This window comes from Triturus cristatus, chromosome 1_1 (genome assembly GCF_964204655.1).
Source record: "Triturus cristatus chromosome 1_1, aTriCri1.1, whole genome shotgun sequence".
NCBI lineage: Eukaryota > Metazoa > Chordata > Amphibia > Caudata > Salamandridae > Triturus > Triturus cristatus.
In genome coordinates this window covers 838,473,460-838,498,329 of record NC_140579.1, presented here as the reverse complement: position 1 = coordinate 838,498,329, position 24,870 = coordinate 838,473,460, and the positions used below count along the sequence as shown (strand labels likewise).

Here is a 24,870-nt window from a genome sequence, read left to right as displayed (position 1 = left end):
CTCCGTCAGGAAGGCGACGTCGGGGGCGGTGGAGTCTAGGAGGTCCCAGAGTTCGATGGCGTGCTTGCGAGCGGAGCGGGTGTTGAGGAGGATGCAGCGGAGGTGGTTGGGTTCTCTGGCTGGTGGTGTGGAGGGTTGGATGCTGGTGAATCTGCAGTTCCGGCAGGTGAAAGGCCCCTGGGTGCGTTTCGGGGTGGCCCAGTAGCAGGGGTGGTCTTGTCTGGTGTTGAGTGCGTGGAGGGTGCTTGCGTCGTAGTGCAGTCTGGCGTTGCGGGGGGTGCGGTGTCCAGGGGTTCTGGCACTGGGTGCGGTCCAGGCGCGGACGGGTGCAGTCGGGCTTGCCTTAGGCGCGCCTTCAGCACGCCAGCGGCGTGCCCGCAGCGCGCGGCCGCTGCGCGGCCGCTTCGCGGCCTCCACATGAGGGCAGAGGGAGGGAGGAGCAGCTGGGAGGTGGGAGCGGGGCAGCCAATGGGAGTGAAGGGGGCGGGGCCGCAGGGGCCGCAGGGGCCCAGTGGCGGGGGAAAACCCGGGGAAAAAACGGCGGGAAAAGACGGCGGGAGAGGGACAACAGAGCACAGGGGTACACAAAGCAAAACACAGGGGCACAGAATGAAAAAACAAAGTGGCACAGAAAGCCAAGCGCAGGGGTACAGAATAAAAAAGGGAGCGAGCAGTCAGGCGGCAAAAGCGGCAACGGAGGTTCAACCCACAGGGGGCTGCGTGGCGGATGGGGGGAGCGACCTGCCTGGTGACAGGGTCAAACTTACACTACTACTACAAATACCAGTACTGACACCAGTATCACTACTATTATCGCTACTGGTGCTACTACTAATAGTACTATAACCACTACTTGTATCTCAACGACTGGTACAACTACAGGTATTAGTAGCAGCTCTTCCTTGCAGTGACCCCTGCACTATGTAAATTCATGTCTACGATTCCTCTAATAAACCTGATCACAGCCCATAGCATTGATCTCTTGGAGACGTGCATGGATGACATGCAGATGGGGGGCGTGGCTTAGCACGCAACGAGAGCGGACATGCCCGGGTAGAGCTCCTGCCTGAGCTCGCCTACCCCGGGTCTTTTATCCGCCGAAAACTCCTTTTCTGCGGCCCGAAACTGCCGGCGGACCTGATCCGGCACCTGCTGCATGCCCTGGCCAAGTTTGGGGCGCATCGGAGACGCCGCGCACCACCGGCACCGACGGCGAGCCTGGAGCCGCACTGGTGCGCCCGCAACTGGGGAAGGCGCCTACGCGAATCCGCGGCTCGGGGCGACGCACCAGGCCTTGGGCTGCGGCCTGCGAGGAGCCCCGCGGCCTCCCATGATCCGACACTGCAGACGGCCCTGATCTAATCCCTGCTGTGCGCCCTGGCTGAACTTGGGGCACATCAGAGACGCTGCACGACGCTGACACCGACGGTGAGCCTGGAGCTGCACTGACGAGCTCGCGCCTGGGGACGACGCATACGCGAGTCCACGGCTTGGGACGTCCCAACAGGCCTTACACTGCGGCCTACGAGGAGCCCCGCAGCTGCTGTCGTGGCACCCCTACGAGACGGACATAGCGACCGGGGGCACCTGGAGGCCCCCCCTCCCCCGTGGGGAGCCTCCGGACGACGACAACAGGCTGGGAACGGCTTAGAGCAGCCACGCGGATGCCATCTGTGACGCCCAGCATACACGTGAGTCGGCGGACAGGGGCCTGGGGGCCGGCGGGGTAGAGCCGGAGAGGGGATGGAAGCGGGAACCCGAGGAGGAGACAGCGACCCTTGGAACCGCGACGAAACGCAGGGAACTCACCTCCCCCTCCCCCCGCTCCGGCCTGACGGCTGATGCACCATAACCCGGCCTCTCTCATACAGGCTCCCCACAGACCAGCACACCGCGCCACCTGTGGCCCTACTTGCTGCGACGAAGCTCCGCGAGCCTGGAGCGGATAGGGGCCGCACACGCGCCCTGATCCCCTGGGGAGAGACTTCTGCCCTGCGCAGCTCGGAGCCTCTAGCTCTGCGACGGGTGAGACGCAGCCCACAACGTCGACCCCGGAGACGCTGAGGTGACCTATCACGAACGACGGGCCCCTGCCTCACAACGCCAGGGGCCATTACTTTGCGCACGCCACCAGCTCCATGCCGGGAGGAGCGCGGACACGTACTGGATCGAGACCTGCGGTGGCAAAGGGGAGGCAAACGAAAACGGCACACAAGATGGATGCCGATCACGTGGCGGCGAAGTTGGACAGCGTCTTGGCAGCCATGGAACGGATGGAAGAGTCGCTGCAACAGACGCGCGCCTCTCTGGAGACCAGAATCGATGGCGTGGCGATAGATCTGACCCACCTCCGCGCCGATCACAAGAAGCTGCAAGACCGCACCAAGACCCTGGAAGATAGAGTGGCGGTGATTGAACCATTGACGGCACAAACAGACAAAAAGGTGCACGACCTCCTCACCAGAATGGACCTCTTGGAGGGCAGGGCTGAGGATGCGGAAGGACGGGCACGAAGAAATAACATTCGCCTCGTGGGCATCCCAGAGAAATGGGAAGGAGCGGATCCCGCACGTAGGGTTGAGGACTGGTTGCGAGACCTACTTCCAGCTGGCACGCTTTCCCCCTACTTTGTGGTGGAGAGAGCCCACCGTGTGCCCATGCGGCCGCTCCCTCCGGGCTCTAACCCCAGACCATTCCTCCTTCGAGTACTCAACTACCGAGACCGAGACGCGATCCTGCGCGAAGCCAGGAACCTCGGGGAGGTCACCATCGAAAACGCTGCGGTGATGTTTTTTCCGGACTACACTGCAAAAGTCCAGAGACAGAGACATTCCTTCCTAGCTGTAAAACGGAGGCTGCGTGAAGCAAACCTCAAGTACTCGCTACTTTTCCCGGCCAAACTACGAGTAGTGATACGTGACAAGACATACTTCTTCATGAACCCTGAGGAGGCTGAGGCCTGGTTGGATGGAGGTATGCCTGACGCGCCGCGAAGGGCGCCGGGAGCCAACGCGATGGAGAGGTCCAGGGGCTCGGGGAGACGGCGTCGCCGAAGATCATCCACGCCACCGCTACTCGGGGAGGCAGTACGCCGCTCCCCGCCGGCAGCCCTAGTCCAACAGGAGCAACAGGATGCTTTGCGCAGGGTGGCGGAAATCAGCAACTCCCCAGCGCCATCGCTCCACCCGGGCGCCAGCCCAGCAGCGTCTTCTACGGACGACGAGGCGATATATGGACTGCCGGACACGCAGAGCTCTGGGGGACCCCCGGAGGTCACACCCCAGACGGTGGATCTCTTTGGCTGACGGCATTTGGGCCTGGCAGCTGTCAACTGCATAGCGCGAGCCCGCCTGGGCTCCTGCCTGGCTGCCCCGCCTGGCCCTGGGGCTGTCCTGGGCCTGCCGACGCTCGCGCTGTCGCTGTCGCTGCCCTGGGGAGTCAAAACACGGAACTGGCCACTGTAAGTACTTTATCTACTTATCCATCTGCGGCTCATACACCTCCTTTGCAGAAACGAGGGAGTGCCCCGCTGCGACTTGCTGCCAGCCTGCGGCGGCTTAACCTGACTGGGAGGAGGCTTGCACCCCCCCTGACACCCTTGCACGCCCCTGGCTGCTGCCTGAGAGTGCAGCTGCCGCGGCATGGAATGGGAGACACTGGACGTCCGCTGGCCAGCGGGGGCTTGCACGCCACACCCGGGAGAGACACTGGGCACATCCACAATTGAACTGTTTTGATTACTGTTAGAACGTAACCACAAGCACCCCCTTAGACTGTATAGTTCGCGAGCTCACTTGAGTGTTTGGACGGCGACCTGTTGTGCGGCCGACCTTTTGGTATTTGGACTCTGTTGCCATGTTAAGGCCTTTTACATTCCCCCTTTTCCCTACCCCACTACCCTGTTGGAGATCATGGTACTGCGAATATGACACTTGCGATAGCTGCGTGGCTGGGACGGGCTGCTGGAGCTGGGGGGCCTCTGAGCGGGGGACCACCACTTGGGAGGGGAGGAGGCGCACACGCACGAGTAGCTGCTATGGCTAATGTACAAATATGCACCTGGAACGTCAGGGGAATGCACACACCAGCCAGACGCTACCATATATACTCATACCTAAAGCGCCATAAAATCAACATAGCGCTACTCCAGGAGACCCACTTGAACGGTGCCGAAGTGCAGGCGCTGCGCCGTAGATGGCGAGGGCAGCTTCACGCTACGGAGTACTCCTCCTACTCACACGGAACACTGATATGGATCCGCCCTGGGACCCCCTGGGTGACTACAGAGGTGGCAATGGATAGGGAGGGCAGATATGTGGCTGCGCAGGGCAGACTGGATGGCCAGCCTCTCACGCTGGTATCCCTATATTCCCCCAATGTAGATCAGGGCAGCTTTCTGGCGCGACTCTCGCAGGTCATGGCACCCTGGCATGCAACCTCGTGGATAATAGGGGGTGATTACAATTGTACACTAGATACGGCGCTGGACCGCTCCTTCCCACCCCCCACCAATGCCTCTACACGGGGAGCCACAAAAGCGCTACTGGAATGGGCTGCGCAATGGGACCTACATGATGTCTGGCGACAACGCAATCCGGGAGTGCAGACGTATTCTTACTATTCTGGTGCTCACGACTTACATGTCCGACTGGATAGGTTCATGGCCTCCACTGCCCTCTTACCCCACGTGACGGACACGCAATACATGGGCCGCACGCACTCGGATCACAACCCACACTTCATGTCGATTGCCTGGGCGCACCCACACCCTCCTGTCCCCACTTGGCACTTACAGCCTACGCTGCTGCTAGACGCGGCTTTCCGAGATAATTTGCTTACACGCATCGGGCAATACTTCGAGGACAATGCTGGCACGGCGTCCACTCCACAGACGGAATGGGACGCCTTCAAGGTAGTGCTTCGGGGACATTGCTTACATACGCAGGGACACATAAGGCATCAATTGGAAAGGGACTTGACCAGACTAGAGTCGGACTTACTGATACGGGAGGAGGGGGCTGTGGCTGGCGACGGGGGCCCGCTGCAGGAGGCCCGAACGGAACATGCACGCCTTTTAGAGCGACTCCGGAACGTAAATTATGCCGCGCACTCGGCGAGAACACATCACCTGGGCGACAGGCCTGGCAAACTTTTAGCGTGGCTAATCTCTCAGGAGACCCGCTCGGCACCAGTAGCAGCTGTACGGACGGGAGGGGGGGACTTAGTGTACACACAGATCGGTATCCACGAGGCCTTCACGGCTCATTATGAAGAGCTGTATCGCTCCCGCTTGGCGGTCCCTCCTATGGCTATAGCTGACTACCTCTCCCCCCTGCCAATGCCGCAACTAACTATTGCGCAACAGGACGAACTGGGTGCCCCTCTGGAGCCTGACGAGCTCCGAGAAGCCATCTTTAATCTGTCAAATGGCAAAACGCCGGGCCCGGATGGATTGCCGGTGGAGATGTACAAGGCCGGCTCGGATGTTCTCATTCCGGAGCTGCTGAGGATGTACACCGCGGCAGCGGAAGATGCCGCTCTACCCCCAACATTGAATGAGGCCACACTAGTTTCTATCCTTAAACCGGGCAAGGATAGCACACAGGTGGGCTCTTACCGTCCGTTGGCACTCCTGAACACAGATTATAAAATCCTGGCTTCTACTTTGGCTAGGAGACTGGCCCCCCATGTGCCCACCCTAGTACACCGCGACCAAAATGGGTTCGTCCCCACACGCCACACTTCCTTCAACATACGCCGCCTCTTCCGGGTGCAGGAATACGCTATGCAACAGTGGCCGAGAGCGGGATGCCTTATATTGGATTTGGAGAAGGCTTTCGATTCCGTGGAGTGGCCGTACCTGCGGGCGGTTACAGAGAAGTATCAACTGGGGGGGGATACCAGACCATGATTGGTCTACTTTACGGCAGGCCGACGGTCTGGGTCCGCACGGGCCACCTCCTCTCGGACACCATCCGGGTCCGCAGGGGCACCCGCCAGGGCTGCCCATTATCGCCACTGCTGTTCTCATTGGCCATGGAACCACTGGCCACGACTCTCAGAGCACACGGGCTGGAGTGGGGAATCCCGCTGGCGGACGGCTTGCACGCAGTGTCACTGTATGCAGATGACTTGCTGCTGTACGTCAGGGACATGGCTGCCATCCCTGCCTCTCTCGCTGACATTTTCCGCAACTTTGAGGGAATATCGGGCCTGAGAGTTAACTGGGCCAAGTCGGGGCGTACCCCTTTAACCCAGACGTACAGGAATGTGACATCCGGCTGGGAGGAGACAGGCTGCAATGGCATCCCACCACTTTCCGATACCTCGGGATCCGAATATATAGAGCACCGGCAGACATCTTGGAAGGGAACCTCTGCCGAGCGATCGCTTCCGTCCGAGCGCAAATTGGCTTTTGGAACACCCTACCCCTTAACGTGCCCAGCCGCGTGGCGCTGACCAAAATGATTGTGCTACCTCGCCTCCTATACTACTTCGCGAATATGCCTCTGTATGTACCCGTCAGGCTCTTTCGCGACCTAGAGGCGCTGCTCCGCTCCCTCATCTGGAACAAGGGGAGGCCGCGAGTGGCACTGACTAAATTATATATGCCCACAGACTCGGGGGGCCTGGCGGTTCCTAACCTGGAATTGTACTATCTCGCGGCACAGATGCAATGGGTGGCGGGATGGCTGAGCGGCAAACAACTCGAAGATACTGCCACACATATGGCTGCATGGACACAAACGCAAATTAATGCGCTATTCCACCCGATAACCCGCGCACCCTGCCCCTCCCAGATCTACTTGGCAGTGGCGTGCAGATGCTTTCTGAGGAGCCTTCGTCTCACGCGTGCTACTAAACCTTATGCCCCGAGCATGCCGCTCTTGGGTATGCCTGGCCCGACAGGGCCGCTCACGGAGGCTCACTTAGCTGGCTGGGACCAGGCGGGGGTGGACTCACTGAGCGATCTATATGCTGATGGCGAACTGCTCACGTTCGCCAACTTGGCTGAAGGCACGACTCTCCCGGCGGGACAGTTCCTCCTACACGCCTCCCTCTTGCACACACTCGCGGCTTCCTGGGGTGACATGACAGAGGAGCCTCCGATGCATACCTTCATGCAATACCTGCACGTTATGGGCCATGGCGCGCACATCGTACACTGGCTGGCGCAGGCGCTACAGGCGCACTCGCAGCCATCCACAATAACACTGAGGGAGCGCTGGACGACGGACAGGGGAAGAGACTGGACGGACAAAGAATGGGCAATGATACTGTCCGGCCCGACGAACATCCCGCGCAATCCCCGCTTTAAAATTATACAGTACTACATCCTACAACGCGCATACCTCACCCCTGATAAAATTAACAGATACTTTGCGAGGACAGATGCAACCTGCCCGCGATGCTTATTGCCGGGAGCGGACCTCCTACATATGCTATGGCACTGCCCAGAGATACAGGCGTACTGGGAAACGGTGCTGACACTGCTCGCGCGCGGCGCAGATGGGCGGCTCCCGCATACATGGGAATCATGTATTCTAGGACTCTATCGGCGCACAAAAGAAAATAAGGTGCAGGCACGCTTTTGGGACATGGGTCTTATAACGGCCAAAAGCATGCTTACCAAGCACTGGAAGGCCACCGTTCCCCCACACGTACGCCACTGGAGAGCCTCTTTTGTTAATTGGGCGCAAGCGGAGAGCGCGGTGCTCCTTCGCGAGGAAACGGCAGGGCTCCGAAAGTTCCCCATTGCACACCTTTGGGATAATCTCCTTGGGACATTCCAGAGGGCTTGCCAAGATAGGGGGATAACCTGAACCCCTGGGGCCTGTCGCACCTCTGCTGGCGGGGCGGCGACGGCCCTGGGGCTGCTGGGAGGGCGACTCTTATCCCCTCCCCCTACATGCCCCTGATTGCCCCGACGCCCTGGGGGTGCTGGCGGGCGGGTGCGGACACGGACACTGGGGAATTCCAGCCTACTTGAAAGCCCTCTTTTCCTTTTGTTCCCCTCCCCTAATTTGCGACTCCCCGCGCACACTACGCGGCCCTGTTGTGCCCAGTCTGGCAGATGATGACCCTCCTGCTCTGCCGCAGAATGATCTCCCCCCCCCCTTCTTTCCCCCCCTCCCCCTCCACCCTCCTTGAGTTCACAACCTTAACCTTAGCGCATACTATTGCCATGCATACACGGGATAGATAAGGACTACGATGCTGCATACCAGGCTCGCCAGATCTATGCGCTGCCATATGGGTAGCTGTGAGCTATACTGCGTTATCCTTGCCGCGCTTCGGCCCACACTCTGAGCGCGCTGCTGGCGCTCGGCCACCCGGAGGCCTTTACATTCTGGGGCAACAGAGACATCCGATGGGTCTCTGGCTCGGGGCCTGGGTGGCAGCCGGCGTAGCCGTGGAGTGGGCTAGATCACAGCGCCATCCTCTACCATTGATAACATGCACCTGGGACACCACTAAAATTCAAAAGCACATACGCAGCATTACGCACCTACTCCCTTCACAACGCACGCACCTCCCTTCTGTGCGCATGTTACCCTGTACGATGCCGCCGGACCCCCGGGTTGTCGGCTTAATGGCTGTGTTCTAATATCTGGAAACGTACACTTTGCTTAACTGCTTTGCCACCTGGACGGTGACTGTGCGTTGTAAGATGACGTAAATGTGCACAATAAAGGTTTTTCAAAAAAAAAAAAAAGGATGACATGCAGATACGTGTTGATCTACATGAAGAATGCCCTTCTGTTTGTGATTCAATTACCTCCTTTAAAAGGATCATGAAATGGAGGAACCTGAATCAACGCTGTTTGCATGCTAGCAAACACTTAATAAACTGGTGGCCTCATTTACAAGCCGATTACGCCGCCATATTTACAATGCCACATAAAGTTACCATGCATGACTTTTCATGGCCTTGTAAATATGGGCCCTTTTCTCACATTATTTTGCATGAAAGGGGCATTCCATGGGTGTTGCTGTGGGTGTTACCACGCAATACCCATGAAACCTGACAGATTTCCAGATTTACGTTTTGTAAAGGTGAGAATGTGTCAGAATCCTACGTCTCCCCAGGGGAGGCATAGGAGTGGCGCAACAAGGAAAAATACTTTTATTTCTCCTCATTTATTCCATTTTCTATGGGAATCATTCACTATAAAATGATGCAGCGTGATGCCGCAAGCAATTTTTCTGCGCTGAGTGGCATCATTTTAGAAGCAGAGGGATGCATTGTATTAACACCAATATGACACATCCATGTGCTTTCCCCTGCGCTGTACACAATTGGCTGCCATGCACTAGCATGGACACCCTTGCACCATGGTGCAAGGGTGCCTGCGCTGAAGGGAGGATATCTTTTTCCAGAGTTTTATATAGCGGGAACTCGACCCAAAGTTATCAAATATCAGAGCACTCTACATGAGCACCACTTGTGTTACAGACTGACACATTAATTTTTTTGAGGCACAGGCAGATTAAGTGATTTTCCCAGATTCACAGGATGTTGAGTGCCGTTGCCGACACTCGAACCTGGTTCCCCAGATTCGAGGTCGACCACCCTAGCCTTTAACCACATCCTCTTTTTTGCAGGAAGGGATACCTGAAAAAAGCTTTGATTCAGTCAGGTTCATCCATTTCGCGATCCTTTTAAAGGAGATTATTGCATCACAAATAGAAGCGCATTCTGCATGTAGATCAACAAGTATCTGTATGTCATCCACACACATCTTCAAGAGACCAATGCTATGGGCTGTGATCAGGTTTATCAGAGGAATCGTAGACATGAAAATGCCATCAAGATTGTTTTTGTGCATGAAGGTGTCCCTTCCTTCACAAAAACAATCATTGATGGCATTTTCCTCTTTCTATATGTGCTGCAGAATGCAGCACACATAAAATGAGGGAAAAACGAGGAGAAATAAAAGTATTTCTGCACTTTGCGCCACTCCCATGCCTCCCCTGGGGAGGCGTAGGATTCTGACGCATTCCCAGGTTTACAAAACTTTGTAAATCTGGGAATGTGTCAGGTTCCAGGGATATTGCGTGGGAACACCCACAGCAACACCCATGGAATGCCCCTTTCACACAGAGTAATGCATGAAAGGAGCCCATATTTACAAGATCATGAAAAGTCTTTACGCAGCCTTGTAAATATGGCCAGGCACACTGCGCCGCCGGTGTGTCTAAAACAGTGACACACTGGTGGAACAATGAGCTTGTAAATGAAGTCCCCAGTGTGATGCACTCTACAGAATGTAAAGAAAGTGGAAAATGCTATCAATTATTGTTTTTGTGGCGATCCCCAGGGGACAATTTCTATTGCATCGTCAATTGCTATCAGACTGTTGTACCCTGTGGCACACAATAGAGAATGAGCCCCCCACACACCCAGTGATACATACATTACTGCAGATGGGCCTGGGACGTCACCTGGTCCCTCGGATCTACAAAGCGGTGCGGGCTCTGAACCCAATTACCCTCACACCCCTTAGGGAAAAATGGTAAGCTGAATTCCAGAGACCCCTTCATGATAGGGAATGGGACCGGGCGTTAGAATTCCCCCCAAAAGTGTCCCGTAAATATTGTTTTAAAAGCATCAAACTTCACATACTACATTGCGCCTATTTGACACCCGAGAAGCTCCAACAGTATTACCCAGACACGCCATTTACGTGCCCCAGGTGTCCCATGCCCGCTGCATCCTTTCACCACATGTTCTGGGACTGTCCGGCGCTCCACACTTATTGGTCTGGAGTTCATGCCACCCTTCTCACAGTTACAGGACTTACTGACATTCACACATGGGAGGCCTGCACACTGGGCATACACAAGCGCCGTAAGTTGATGAAAGTGGAGATGCGGTTTGCGTCTCTGGCGCTGCTGTTGGCTAAACGCTGTATTGCAATGTACTGGAGGGACCCGAAGGGAACCCTGTTGGTGGCTTGGCGGGGCGGTCAACAAATGGGGTGCCGCAGAGGAAGAGGGGTTACGATCGGAGGAGCTTAAGGGTACCCGTAAACACCCCATACCTATGGCATGGGCCATCATGTTACACTCCTTTAAACAGGAGGCGGCGGACGAACCACCGCCCCAGAGCACTTGCTCTCCCGCAGTGCGCACACATGCCGAGTCATCCACTGCAATCTCTCTGTAGTATAGACACTTAATGGGCCAGTGACAGTAGCCTGGGACATATGATCCACATGACGTTCCCGTTCCTCGGGGTCCCTGCCTCCCCCCTCCGCAGCACCATGCGTCAAGCAGTTTAACCTGGATGTTTTTACCCATTGGCCCTCATGACGAGATACTAGTTCACACACAGTGTACCCCTGTTCCATTCCCAGGTTTGATGAGTTCTGATCGTTATTTGCACGCACAGCAGCGGATCACTCACAGGGCTGATGTTGAAAGCTTACACCCGAGCATCATTGCAGATCACAGACCATCTCTCATGGACACATGTTTTTACGCCCATGTACCTCCCCATATCGATGATACTGTCTACTGCACTAACAGATGGGATATGAACTGGGATATGGCTATAAATGTTACCATGATCTGTAATTAATAAGATGTTTACTTCCTGTGATAATTGATACATATGTACTGTTGTATACAATGAAATGCAAATAAAAACGATTTTTCAAAAAAAGGTGTCCCTGCCTGCAAAAAAAAAACAACCCTTCCTGCAACGCAGGCACCCTTGCACCATCGTGCAAGGGTGCCTGTGCTGGCGCATGGCAGCCAATTGTGCGCCAGCACCGGGGAAAGCACACAGATGCGTTGTATTGTTGTTAATATGACGCATCCCTGTGGTTTTAAAATGGCATAGCTCTGCACCGAAAAATGGCTTGCAGCATCATGCTGTGTCATTTTGTAGTAAATGAGGCCCATTGAATCGTGGCCTCTTGAGTTTGGTGATGCCACAACCACGCTTGTGAGTGAAGACACTGGGGATTGCGTGTGATGGATTTTTGTCAGTTAAGTATCACATTTTCGCCTGTTCTAAAACTGATATAATTTGACAAAATGAACCTCTGTACTAAGCACCCATCATCTGATTACACTCATTCAGATACTGCTTTCGGTAGACTAGTGTATTGCTCTGCCATTTACTGGAACATGTCCCTGTCTAATGTCTTTAAACTGCAAGCTGTGCAGAATCGTGCAATAAGAATTGTGTAGCTTACACAAATCAGGTCACATGCCTGTTTACCGGAGGTCTTTTGGTTAGTTGCAAGTTAAGGAAACAATGCAATTAAAGATAACTGGTTTATCTTTGGAAGTATAATCAGCCCCTATAGCTGTCAAACTGTTTTTATTTTAAACAGTATATGGTTTTACATTCTGCCCCTGACCATAAGCGGATTGCCTCAAAGTGGAATCGTAGAAAAATGCTAAGTGTTTAATGAGTCAAATTATGGAATGCCTTACCACTTAGACTCTATCTAGTAACACTTTCCCTTTGTTAAAAAAAAAAAAATCTTAGGGGAGCACATTTCTTAACCTACTCTCATGTGTGCATTTCTTGTATTTATCTGGACATAATTTATGTTGTATTGTTTGTGTTTTTTCAAATATTTGTCTGTTTTTGTTCTGTCATGTCTTTTATGTAATGCTCATATGTGCACCTTATAAATGATTAAAATACAAATGAACACACAGACTACTAATATGACTTGTAGAACTACTAATACAAGAAGATATCGTCCTGGTACTTGACTTTGCCAAAGCTGCTGCACTTCTTTTGTTAATGTTATTGATTACTCACAGGTTGAGGAGACATGTCACAAAGAGTGAAGGGCTGAGTAAGTGAATGTGTGTGAGAGTTCCACCACAAGAGTGGTGAGGAGGCAGGTAAGCAGGCGAGTCTGAGAGTCGGGATGAAGTACAAAATCGCCCTATGCCTCGGGCATTTGGAAGTCAAGAATAACATTCTAAACACTTCTCAATTTACCATGGCGAACTGGAGTCTGGCCCAAATGTACATCCAGCGACCATTCTCTGTACCTCCATGGCCCCCTTTTATTGTAGAAGCCCAGGAAAGCTAGCCAGCAAAAATCCCTTAACTGTGATTGGGTAAAACTTTCAAATATTAAAGAAGGCGCGATTTTAGACCATGACTCCTCGTCGGTCCCCACAAATTTGTATAAATATAGCCTCCCTTAGGCCAAAGTTTTGTATTTGAGTGAACGTCAAGAAAGAGACTACACAGTACTTTAGAAAGATTTTGTACCAGGGACAAAACCCTACATGATGCTGGCCTCCTCTGAAGGTTGCGACCAACAGTAGGAACTGTCGAATCTGCCTTTGTGGCCAGAAGAGATCGCTGAACTGCAGGGGTGAGGACCAAAGAGAACGCGCTGACGAGGAAGACCAGAACAAGGCCCAATTGATTGAATCTCTGTCGATGATGCCATGAAGAATTGAGCTGACCAAACGCCATTTGGCTTTCTCTTTCCACCTGGCTGAAACTGACCAAGGTCCCTTGAAGGACAACAAAGGTCAAGAAGCTGTAAGAAGCATTCCAGGGCTGCCAGGGGGGGTGGCTTTCACGGTCCCCACTTAGCCTCATGTGTATATACATAGAGCCATAATTACAAGGGATTAACGCAGCGCGGTGCCTCAAGCCATTTGGCTGTACCGCACTGCTATGATTTAGAAGCAAATGGATGAGTCATATCTACAACGATATGACAGATCCTTTTACTCTCCCATGCCCTGGCGCATAATTAGCTGTCATGCACCTATGCAGGTACCCTGGCACCATGCTTCAAGTGTGCCTGTGTCACGGGCTGATTGTTTTTGTGCAGGAAGGGACACCTTTCTGCACAAAAACAATCACAAGAGGTGATTTCCTCTTTCTATGTGTGCTGCTGAAACGTGACGTACTGGTGGCGCAGGGGGCTCCTCCATATTTGCAAGGAGAGGAAAAGCCACCCTGCGTGACTTTTCCTCTCCTCGTAAATACAGCCACTTCACACGCAGCACTTTGCGTTGAAGGGGCGTTCCATGGGTGTTGTTGTGGGTGTTCCCACGCAACACTCATGGAACAAGACACATCTCCAGATTTACGAGAAATCGGAAATCTGGAGATGCGTCTGAATGCTACACCACCCTAGAGGTGGCGTAGTGAGGCGTAACGAGGAGAAATGTTTTCATTTCTCCTGGTTCTTTTTCTCTTTCAATCCGTGCTGCATTCTACAGCACACATTGAAAGAAGAAAATGCCCGTAGTGATTGTTTTTGTGCAGGAACGTGCCCCTTCCTGCACAAAAACAATCTCCCCACAACGCAGGCATCCTTGCACCATGGTGCAAGGGTGCCTGCGCTGGCGGATGGCTGCAGTTTGTGCGCCAGCGCAGAGGGAAGCACAGAGATGCAGCATATTATTGTAAATATGTTGCATCCCTGTGCTTCGGAAGTCCCGCAGCGTGGCGCAGCCAAAGGGCTTGGGGTGCCATGCTGCGGCACTTCCTTGTAGATCTGCCCCATGGTTTTTCTATAATCCCGTCTTGCTGCATAAACTCTCTGATAGGGTATGCACTGCGATGCTCTGTTTCGATGCAAACATCATTATTTTACCTTCTCTGTTTTACTTAAGAGTAGATACAGATGCATTCGTTCTGGACGTGATAGCAAGGGCTGGACATTGGGTTTATTGTGCGTTACCTTTATACCACAAAAAGGCCTCACAGTACTTTGGGTGAGTAAAGTTATAAAGTAACTGTCACATACTGGATGCAATTGATGGAATTTGTGTGGTGTGCATGATCCATTCTGTTTTTGTTGAATATGGTAAAAGCAATGAATTTGTTTTATTTTAAAAAAAATGCAAAAAACGCCTCACACAGGCCTAGTGATAAAAAATACTTATAAAAAGTAAAGAAGAATACAGTGTATAGTGTAGGGAAATCTAACACAAGTGAACACATTATTAGCGAGGAACCACAGTAGAGGAAGACACAGCGAGTAAGGGTGGGAAAGTGCAGAGAGAGAAGTTAAATTGGAAAGATTGTGACTGTGTTAGTGAATGGTGGGCAGATGGGGGGAGGTAAAGGCGAGGAAACAGTGGAAAAGGATGCAGACAGAGGGTGTTGGGAGAGAGAGAGAGAGGGAGAGAGGGAGGGAGAGAGAGAGAGAGAGAATGATGCTGCCAACAGGTGGAGGGTACGGGAAAGGACGAGAGAAAGGGGCTATTCGTGGAAGGTGAGGCGAGCGAGGTCCCTGGAAGGGGTCACTAGCATGTATATGCTAACATTGTTCGACTGAAAGGTCCGACTCTCATTTTACGTATATGTTTAAAGAAAAATACACTACTTAAAATGTTAACTTTGTTCAGTGCACTACAACGGCAAACACGTTGTAATCCACCTTGAAATGAAAATGTAACCTCCTCACATCTTAGAAGCAAGAATTGGCAAAGCCAATAAATCTGGCTTCTATAGATCTGGCTTGCGTTTTGGGTCCTGATTAAAACATTGGCAGTTAAAAAAGATTGTTTTTTTAATACAATGTTTCTACAAAATAAATAATTGAATGTATTATACTATTAGCATGTAAAATGGTCCCTCAAGGCTTGCAATGATACACCAAAAAGCCAATAAAGTGGTGAAACGATGGAGACAAAACCCTTTCTATATCTATTTTAAAGCACTGGTAAGAGTATGTTATTTAGACAGCTGTGTTGTCAGGTCAGACCTAAACATTGTATTTATGCTAGTATGATGAGGGAGCGAAGGTAAGTGACAGAACGAGTAAGCGGCCATTGTCACACTGAAGGAGCAGAATCAATGACAAGAGTAGGGTCAGAATCCACTGAGAGTGATGGGTAGGGTAAAAGGGTAAAGGCCAGGGCTGACTGGCAAAACATGTCGTGGACACAGGAGCAGGTATGAAGGAGCATGGGTCACTGGAAGAGTGAGAGGCTGTGTCGGTGAAAAACAAAGGCCATATGCAGATTGAGGTGCAGCAGTGACTGGAAGAGTCACCGGATAGTGTCACCGATGAAGTGCGAGCATTGGTCACTAGACAGAGTGAGGAAAGGACACTGATAGAAGAGAGGGCAGTGATTACTCACAGGCTGGGGAGAAACATACTTTACAAAGAGTGAGGAGCTTAGTGAGTGAATGTGTGTGAGTTCTGCCAAAAGAGTGAGCGTGAGTAGGCAGGGAAGTAGGTGCGTCTAAGAGTCGGGATATAAAGTTCGCTCTAAAAATGTGATCCGTAGTGATGCGAGTGTGTGAGAGAGACAGATTTGGGCACGCCCAACTGGTCGTAAATAAACAGGATTTGAGCGAGACGCTGCTTACCTTGATGGCGCCTCGTAGGGGCTGGTGTCCGACGCCCAGGCTGGCCTGCAGATGCACCGCCGTTTGCCCGCAGTGGGCCACCTGGTAGGGCAGTGGGTTGAAGCCGCTGCTGCGCCCGCCGCTGTGGAGACGCGGCTCCTCCTTGACGATCACCGTCCGGGGGTCGTAGGCCTCGTAGGGGTCCGGTAAGACCTTCCGCTCGGCTGAAGAGGCGAATGGGTGCCCGTAGCCGTAGGCAGCCGAGGTGGGAGCGCCGTGCCCGTCGGGCGGCAGGTAGTGGCAGGTGCCCCGCAGTCGGTCTGGCCTGGCAGCGAACAGGTTGGATAGGAGCTCCTCGCCCGTTTCAATGTAGGCTGACATGTCGATGGAGGCCTCGGTCTCTCCCAGGCCCTCTCCCGCCATGGACCGAGCCGGGTACCCCACACCCGGCGTCCTCTTGTCGCAGGCGTAATAGCTGTCCTGCGACATGTCTGGACACAGTGGGACTGCCTCTCTTGGTTTCTATTCGGAGTGGGTTTTTTTATTTCTATTGCGAGGTATCTTGCTCTGTCTGAGCTTGTTTCACGGTTCGAGGTGTGCGGATTTCCGTGGTGTCCTCGGTGTGCCAAGTTCACATTTGACCGCTCAAAGGCCTCTCGACTCGTCCCTCTCTCTCTGTGATTTATATTCAGGTTCTCCGTAGTTGGCTTCCGAGGTGGCCTTTCTTGGTCAGGAAAACACATTCAAATCTGTAAACCAGAAAAAAGTGTATGAGACAGGAAGAAGCATCTCTGTGCCTGAGAATTGTACAGGTGTCAGACAAAAGAAAAGCGGCAGTGACAATCACGGGTTCACCTCGAATCTCTTATTTGGCCGGAGAGAGCAAAACAAACCGCAACCTGGGGTGAGAATGTGAGCTGTGAGCTGTCACATGTGGAGGCTGGGGTGAGAATGAGAGCTCTCACATGTGGAGAGGCTGGGGTGAGGGTGTGAGCTCTCACATTTGGAGGCTGGGGTGAGAGTGTGAGCTCTCACATGTGGAGGCTGGGGTGAGAATATGAGCTCTCACATGTTGGGAGACTGGTGGAGAGACTACGGTGAGAATGTGAGCTCTCACATGTGGAGGCTGGGGTGAGAATGTGAGCTCTCACATGTGGAGAGGCTGGGGTGAGAATGTGAGCTCTCACATTTGGAGGCTGGGGTGAGGGTGTGAGCTCTCACATTTAGAGGCTGGGGTGAGAGTGTGCGCTCTCACATGTGGAAGCTGGGGTGAGAATGTGAGCTCTCACATGTGGAGACTGGGTGAGAATGTGAGCTCTCACATGTAGAGAGACTTGGGTGAGGATGTGAGCTCTCACATGTGGAGAGACTGGGGCGTGGGTGTGAGCTGTTACATGTGGAGGGACTGGGGTGAGGGTGTGAGCTGTCAAATTTGGAGGGACTGGGGTCAGAATGTGAGCTCTCACATGTCGAGAGGCAGGGGTGAGAATGTGAGCTTTCATGTGGAGAGACTGGGTGAGAATGTGGGCTGTCACACGTGGAGGGACTAGGGTGAGAATGTGAGGTCTCACATGTGGAGCATGGGGTGAGAGTGTGCGCTCTCACATGTGGAAGCTGGGGTGACAATGTGAGCTCTCACATGTGGAGACTGGGTGAGGATGTGAGCTCTCACATGTAGAGAGACTTGGGTGAGGATGTGAGCTCTCACATGTGGAGAGACTGGGGCGAGGGTGTGAGCTGTTACATGTGGAGGGACTGGGGTGAGGGTGTGAGCTGTCAGATTTGGAGGGACTGGGGTCAGAATGTGAGCTCTTACATGTCGAGAGGCAGGGGCGAGAATGTGAGCTTTCATGTGGAGAGACTGGGGTGAGAATGTGGGCTGTCACACGTGGAGGGACTAGGGTGAGAACGTGAGCTCCCACATGTAGAGAGACTTGGGTAAGAATGTGAGATCTCACATATGCAGGTGAGGCACAGATGTGTCTGGAGGTGAATGTAAACCGTAGAGGTAGGTGGTTTTTATCAATAGAGGTGAAGCACAGGGGTATGCAGTGATAGGGATGAAACCAGGGGTATTTGGTGATACTTATGAAACCGGGGGTAATTGGTAACGAAGTGAAGCGCAGGGGCAGTTAGTGAGAGAGATGATGCACAGGTGTTTTTGTTAACAGAATCGAAGGCCGTATGTTTTTGTCCATAGATGGGTTTTTGGCGATATGGGTGAAGTACGGGGGTGAATGTGTGAAGGACAGAGTTACTTGTTGACGGATGGGTGGTGGTTGAGAGGAGGGGCGGTGCAGTCTTGTATTGTAGGTGATACCGATGTGTTTGTGGTGTATATAAAGCACCAGTGTAAGTATAGGGGGTGCAGCCTAGATAGATGGACGTTTGCGGTGGAAATGACGCCCTGAGGTGACGTGGGAGTGAAGCACAGATGTAAATGCAGCCCATACCGTCCTTGGTGCGGGTCGGGCACAGAGGGTCCTTGCTGGTGGTGAACCCAAAGCACCGAGAGGTTCGGTAGGTGCCTCGGAGAGGCTCGTTCACTCCACCTCACTACCAGCACCCAGCGCACCCACTCATACTTACCTCATGGCGCACGAGGGTCCATGTGCCGCTGGTGTATCCTTCCGCCCTGGAGAAGGGAGCGCGTTGGCCACCCCTAGAGCTCCCTCTAGGCTTCGCTCGGTGTGAGCGGGGTCGGACGACTGACTGATACACACGTATTTCACTTACTTTACACCGACTGGCTTGTGATTGTAGCACAGCGGTGGTACTGCAGGTTCACGAGGGCTGCATTTTTGTTTCCTTGATGTGGCTTACGTTATAGCTCACGGGTGCAGGTCCAGCCTAACGGTTGCTGCAAGTTCACAGGTGCTACAGGCTGTCTACACTTGCAGACTCAATGGTGTTGAATGACGTCTGTCCAGGCGTGGGGTGAGTGTCTCACAAATATCGCGTTTCTCAGTGTATGGCTCATTCTTTCTCGGTTGAGGTAAGAGTCAAGAAACACACCCTTTGGGTGAGCGATGGTAGAATCTGATGCACTCTGCCTATTGAAGTCCAGAGGAGTGGCACCTTGAGGGTGCGAGGAGCATCCATTCACACCTCACCATCAAATTCACTCCTCCGAATGCTCAGGTCCACCACCCAACGATTCTTTTTTGAAAAAAAGTTCCTTCTCAGTTTTGAAGTTATGAAATTGTGGCCATATCACTGACCCCGCCCCGTGTACAGGAGGGTCTGGGCCTGCCAATCGCCTTGCCACAGGCCCGATTTCAGCAGACCTGAGGGCTGCCTCCGAGAGCGTCGGCCCTCATCATCTCTCCTCCCCGCAGATATTTCACAATGTGTCGACCGGTGCTGGTGCAACACCAGAGGAAAGAGGTGTCACAGCATCTCCCGAGTACCTGCCAGAGGCGGCCTGGGTGCTAGGCCGAGAGGGAAGAGAGTAGAGTGCTGGCTCACACTGTCATTGTCGCTTATAATGTAGCGCAGTCTCCTTCCTCCTCCAATGGCGCAGCACAAAATGTCGGGGCCTCCAGCAGAATGTGAAGAGGAGCCCCTAGGATACCAGCCTCTCACATATATATGGGGCCCATCTTCCACGCACAATGATATACAAACGGAGGGCCCAATTTTTGACTGACTTGGGCCTTTTAACAGGAGTAACTACGACTATTGTGTTTATAAAAAGTTTAAAACATGGCACAAGTTAGTAAAATAACATGGCATAGGATGTGTTTTAAGAACGTGGTGCACACCCACTCACCTGTAACTTTAGGGTTATTTACAAACATGTAGAAGGATATTTTTAACACTTACCTGCAGTGCATACCAAAGTTACTACTGGAAGATCCAGATGTAACTGCTCTAGCAGTTTTGGGAAGGAGCACTGCACACCCCAGTTTTCACGAATGTGGAGGAACAAAAATCTTGCTACAGAAAATAGTTTTCAATGAGAGAAGAAAGAATTTCTAAAGTAAGTTAAAATAAAATGCATAATTTCTTCATCCTAGAAGTGTTTTTGCTTTTTCAGTGCATAAAAATAAACAAATATTGATCTAGGAAAATGGCGTAATAAATGTTCTTTTTCAGTTAATCCTGTAAAGTACGACTCTTCCTTAAATTACGACACTCGTAAGTAGCACCTGCGTACAAGTTTAGTAAACAACAGTAATAGGCATAATTTAAGACTAGACACACATAACCAATGAGGCGTGCTCAATTTATTAATTCGGGCCCTTTGAGCTTATCACATACGTAGGCCAGGCTAGTGTAAACTGCAGGGAAAAAGAACATCAGAATTGTCTCCTTGCTGGTGTATACATCCGAACTGCTCATAGGATGGAAACCTCTGTGTGTGTTTACAGTCTGTTGCTAGGCAAATATTAATGCTTTCCATACAAACAATATAAGGACCCAAAGCACAGGAAAAACTTCAGCGCAATTGAGGAAAGACCTAAAAACATCCTGAACATTTCCAAGTCTGGGAACAGTCTGAGGCCATTGTGATGGCATAAAACAGCACCTTGAACCATACCCAAACTGAAAATGCCACTGCTAGCCTGGATGAAAGGGGAACATTAGCTCCCCTATCTGCAATCTGCTTGCCTCTCATTTGGATAGGTGGCGGGGACCAGTCTTGCTATGTGAGTGGATGCCACGTTTATGTTGGCTCATAATGGGCTGCCATATTGGGTGTGTAACTTTGTGTATTACTTCCTCGTCTTTGTTCATCATCACAGCCTTTACTTCACAAGGTTTTTCTAGTTACAAACAGAATTTACCCAGGACTGTGACCTGGACTCAGAGTAAGGACGTTTCCTGAAAAGTGATTAGGACATCAGACTAAAGACCGTGTGCAGGGTGCATTGCTCCCAGTGAGCTATGCACCACCGATGTCCCAGGCCTGCTGACACATGTCCATGCTTTGCAATGCTTAATTTGTGCCGTTGTTGCAGGTGAGGCCCAACAGCACTCTTTTTTTTCCATCATTAGACCTTGACGGTGAACAAGAGTGAGAAAGGCAGAAAAGGGGGAAAGAAAGAGGAAGAAAATGACAGAATAACAGCGATAAAGGGAGAAATCAGGGATAAAAAGAACCTGCAAGTGAGATAACAGGACAGGGAGTGTGCGACAGTGGATGAAACAAGCTTAAGGTGGAATCAAGACTACGCAGGCTTGATATTTGGGATCTTCACCATTCGGCAGGCCAGCTGCAAGCTTCTGAAAGAAATTATGGGCACTGGCACTGACTATGTTACAAATGAAGCACTGCGTGCTAGCTTGCACAGCACATTTAATGCAAGAGCCCCTATATACCTCTGCAGCTAGACAAATAGGTGCATGTCTGCACTGAGTTCATGGAAAGACAACTGTTTAAGAATGTTTCTAGCTGCCTTCATTAGGACACCCCCTTTTTTCACCTTTTCACGGGGTTGCGGTTGACTCTGAAAGAGGCAGGCCTGATAAACAGGAGCCCTTCATTGGTTTAGTAAGGTGGAACTCTGGCTTGCTGGCTGTCAAGCTCCATCTCTCAGTCTTGGGGGCAGATTTGCTCAGGCTTTTGCATCGGGGTTCCATCACTTTGCTGGCACAGTCCTGACAAAATCAGTTTTAGATATTTACTAAGCCATGCAAAGCCACTTTGAGTAGTTTAGTAAATACAAATTGTTGGAGATGGCCCTTTTTGCAGGGATATCCCCAACCTTTTTGCTTCTTCCTCCTAATTTTTCCTGCCCTGCTGTTGTTGGTTTAAGGACTCTGGGCACTTTATCGCTGCTGATCAGTGCTAAAGTGCATATGATCTATGGGTAAATAGTGTTATGGATTGGTGTTTCCATGATTGGCATATTGGACTTACTGGTCAGTCCCTAGTTAAGTGCACTAAGTGTGCCAGGGCCTGTAAATCAAATTCTACTAGTGGGCCTGCAGCACTGATTGTGCCACCCACATGAGTAGCCCTGAAAAGGTAACTCAGACTTGCCACTGCAGAGTCTGCGCGCAGTGTGTAACTGCCATGTCGACTTGGTAAGTGCACCCACTTGCCAGGCCCTACCCTTCCCTTTTCGTACATGTAAGTCACCCCTAAGGTAGGCCCAAGGTACTCCTGTGGGCAGGGTGAAGTGTATGTGAAAGGTAGGACATGCCCTGATGTGTTTGGCATGTCCTGATAGTGAAATACTGCCAATTTCGTTTTTCACTATTGAAAAGCTATCTGACACATAGGAAAGCATGGGAGTTAATTTATAACATCTTATAAATATAACTTCCCATTGGGACCAGATAGAAAAATTAAGTTTAGTATGCCTGAACTCAGAATCTAAAGATGCATCCTTTAGTAAAGGTGATTTTCACATTCTGTGTTTGAAAATACCATTTTTAGAAAGTATGTATTTCCTTGCTTAGCCATCCTGTGTGCCTCTGCTTGGATGTTTATTGTCTGTCTGGCTTTGGAGTGACAGGGGTTGGGGAGGTGCATTCTCTCAGACGGCCACCGGGGGGGGGGGGGGTTGATGTGTGTTCTGCTTTTCCTGAATGAGTCAGGGCTGGGCTGAATAGACCTGGGCTGCATTCAGAGTAGTGGGAGGAGTTTTTACTAGCACCTGAATAGGCCTGGTCTGCATTTAGAGTGGTGGGAGGAGATTTCCCTTGCACCTGAATAGGCCCTGTCTGCCTCTGACAATGCTGTCTCCACCTCCTGCCAGGATGCTACACTGAGAGGACAAAACTGGTTCTGGCTGGGCACAGGACACTCTGCCTGAGAGAACAAAGGAATTTTGGGTATAAATACTGGGGCCCAGACCCCAGAACTTTAGAACTCTTTTGGACAAAGAAGACTGCCAAGAAGAAGATCTGGGGAAGCTGTGAGGAGGAACTACCACTTTGCTGTGTGCTTTGCTGTGTTGGTCTGCAGTGGCTGCTTCTGTCTTGGGCAGTGAAAGGACTGGACTGAACTTTCTGCAATCTATTTATGTGAGCTTCTCTAAGGGCTTGAGGTAGAGCTTGGCCTTTGTTCAAGAAGTCTCAGGAACAGCAAAGACTTTAGGTTCTTTTGCTCTCAGCACTGGGGACTGTGTTTTGTGCTGCAATAGAAGAAAAATCAACCTGACGCCGTCTACGACGCCGCTGCCGACTCCGTGTCTTGAAGACACTGCAGAGGGCACCGCCGCAACGTCGCACTGCGACCCTGGTCTCACTGACTACACCTGCTAATGCCGCCACCAAGCCGCTGCTCACACCATGACCTGTGGACACCGCACTCTGCATCCCCACCCTTCACGACGCCGCCTTGGTATCCCTGATGACGACACTCCACGCCGAAATCGACGCCGCTGCTTGCACCGTGGTTCGAAGGCACCGCTCGTAAAAGTACACGACGCACCACCCTCATCCCGCACTGCAGCCTTGGCCTACCAACGCTGGCGCCATTGACTCCAGTTTGTCAGCCGACGACAGCGCTTCAGCAATGACGACGCTGCTGCTTGCACCGTGACCTTCCAGCACCGTGATGAGCAACGCACCACTTCGCATTGCGACCCTGGTCTCACCGGTGACGCCATCTGATGCTGCCACTGAGCTGCTGCTCGCACCACGACCTGAGGGCACCGCACGCCGCACCACCGCACTTCGAACCGCAGCACCTGACGTATGCCGACGCCAGCGCTCCTGACTTCAACCGCGAGGAGTCTGGTCTGCAACCCATGTGACTTCAAGGGCCCGACTACTCCTGCACCGACCTCCGGAACTGACTCCTGCGAACGCCGTGCTTTCGGAAGCTCAACAAGAGGTACCCAACGCCCTGCATTTCTAAAGGTTCTGTTTTTGTGGGTCCTACTTATCGACTTCAAGGAACTGTTTTTCAAGGTTATTTTGATACCTGAAGATTTCTAAGTACTCTATTGTGGATTTTTATCATTTTTGGTCTTATCTTAAGCATATAAAAATATTGGATATTTTTGTAAACTAGTGTGATGTCCTTTTGTAGTGCTTACACTGTATTACTGTTGGTTATGTGAAACGCTTTACACACTGCCACTAAGATAAGCCTGACTGCTCGTGCCAAGCTACCAAGGGGGTGAGCAGGGGTGTTTTTAGGAGTGTAACTCCCTTATCCTGACTAGAAGGAAGGGTCCCTACTTGGACAAGGTGCAAACCATTGCCAACTAGAGACCCCCATTTCTAACACAAAGTAACACACGCCAGCTCATAGCACTGCCTTGCTTCACCTTGCAGTGGGGAGGCCTCCCATGGGTGGAGCATAGGTGTGCCCATGCATCCACCCATGGATTTTGTTGCATTCCCAGGTTTGCAATGACTTGTAAACCTGGGAATGTGTCAAAATGCTACTCCTTCCCCAGTGAGGTGCAACGAGGAAAACTGTCTTTGTCTTTGTTATTTCATTATTCCATGTGCGCTGTATTCTGCAGCACACATAGAAAGAGGAAAATGCAGTTAAGGATTATTTTTGTGCAGGGAGGGGTTCCATTGGTGGACCATGGGCGTGTCCATGCATCCACCAATAGATGTTGGCACATTCCCAGATTTACAATGACTTGTAA

General features: G+C 51.9%; 1 protein-coding gene across 1 annotated transcript in view; it reads right to left on the bottom strand.

Annotated features, from left to right (window-relative positions):
* Positions 1-19,443, bottom strand: part of CEBPE (CCAAT enhancer binding protein epsilon) — a 34,241-nt gene extending 14,798 nt beyond the window's left edge. The window contains exons 1-2 of the mRNA XM_085650378.1: positions 18,896-19,443; positions 16,328-17,055 (exon numbers count right to left, since the gene is read on the bottom strand). Of these exons, the coding sequence (XP_085506504.1) occupies positions 16,328-16,795 (468 nt within the window). The 5' untranslated portion in view covers positions 16,796-17,055; positions 18,896-19,443. The remainder of the gene's footprint in view (positions 1-16,327; positions 17,056-18,895) is intronic.
* Between the last annotated feature and the right edge of the window lie 5,427 nt (positions 19,444-24,870).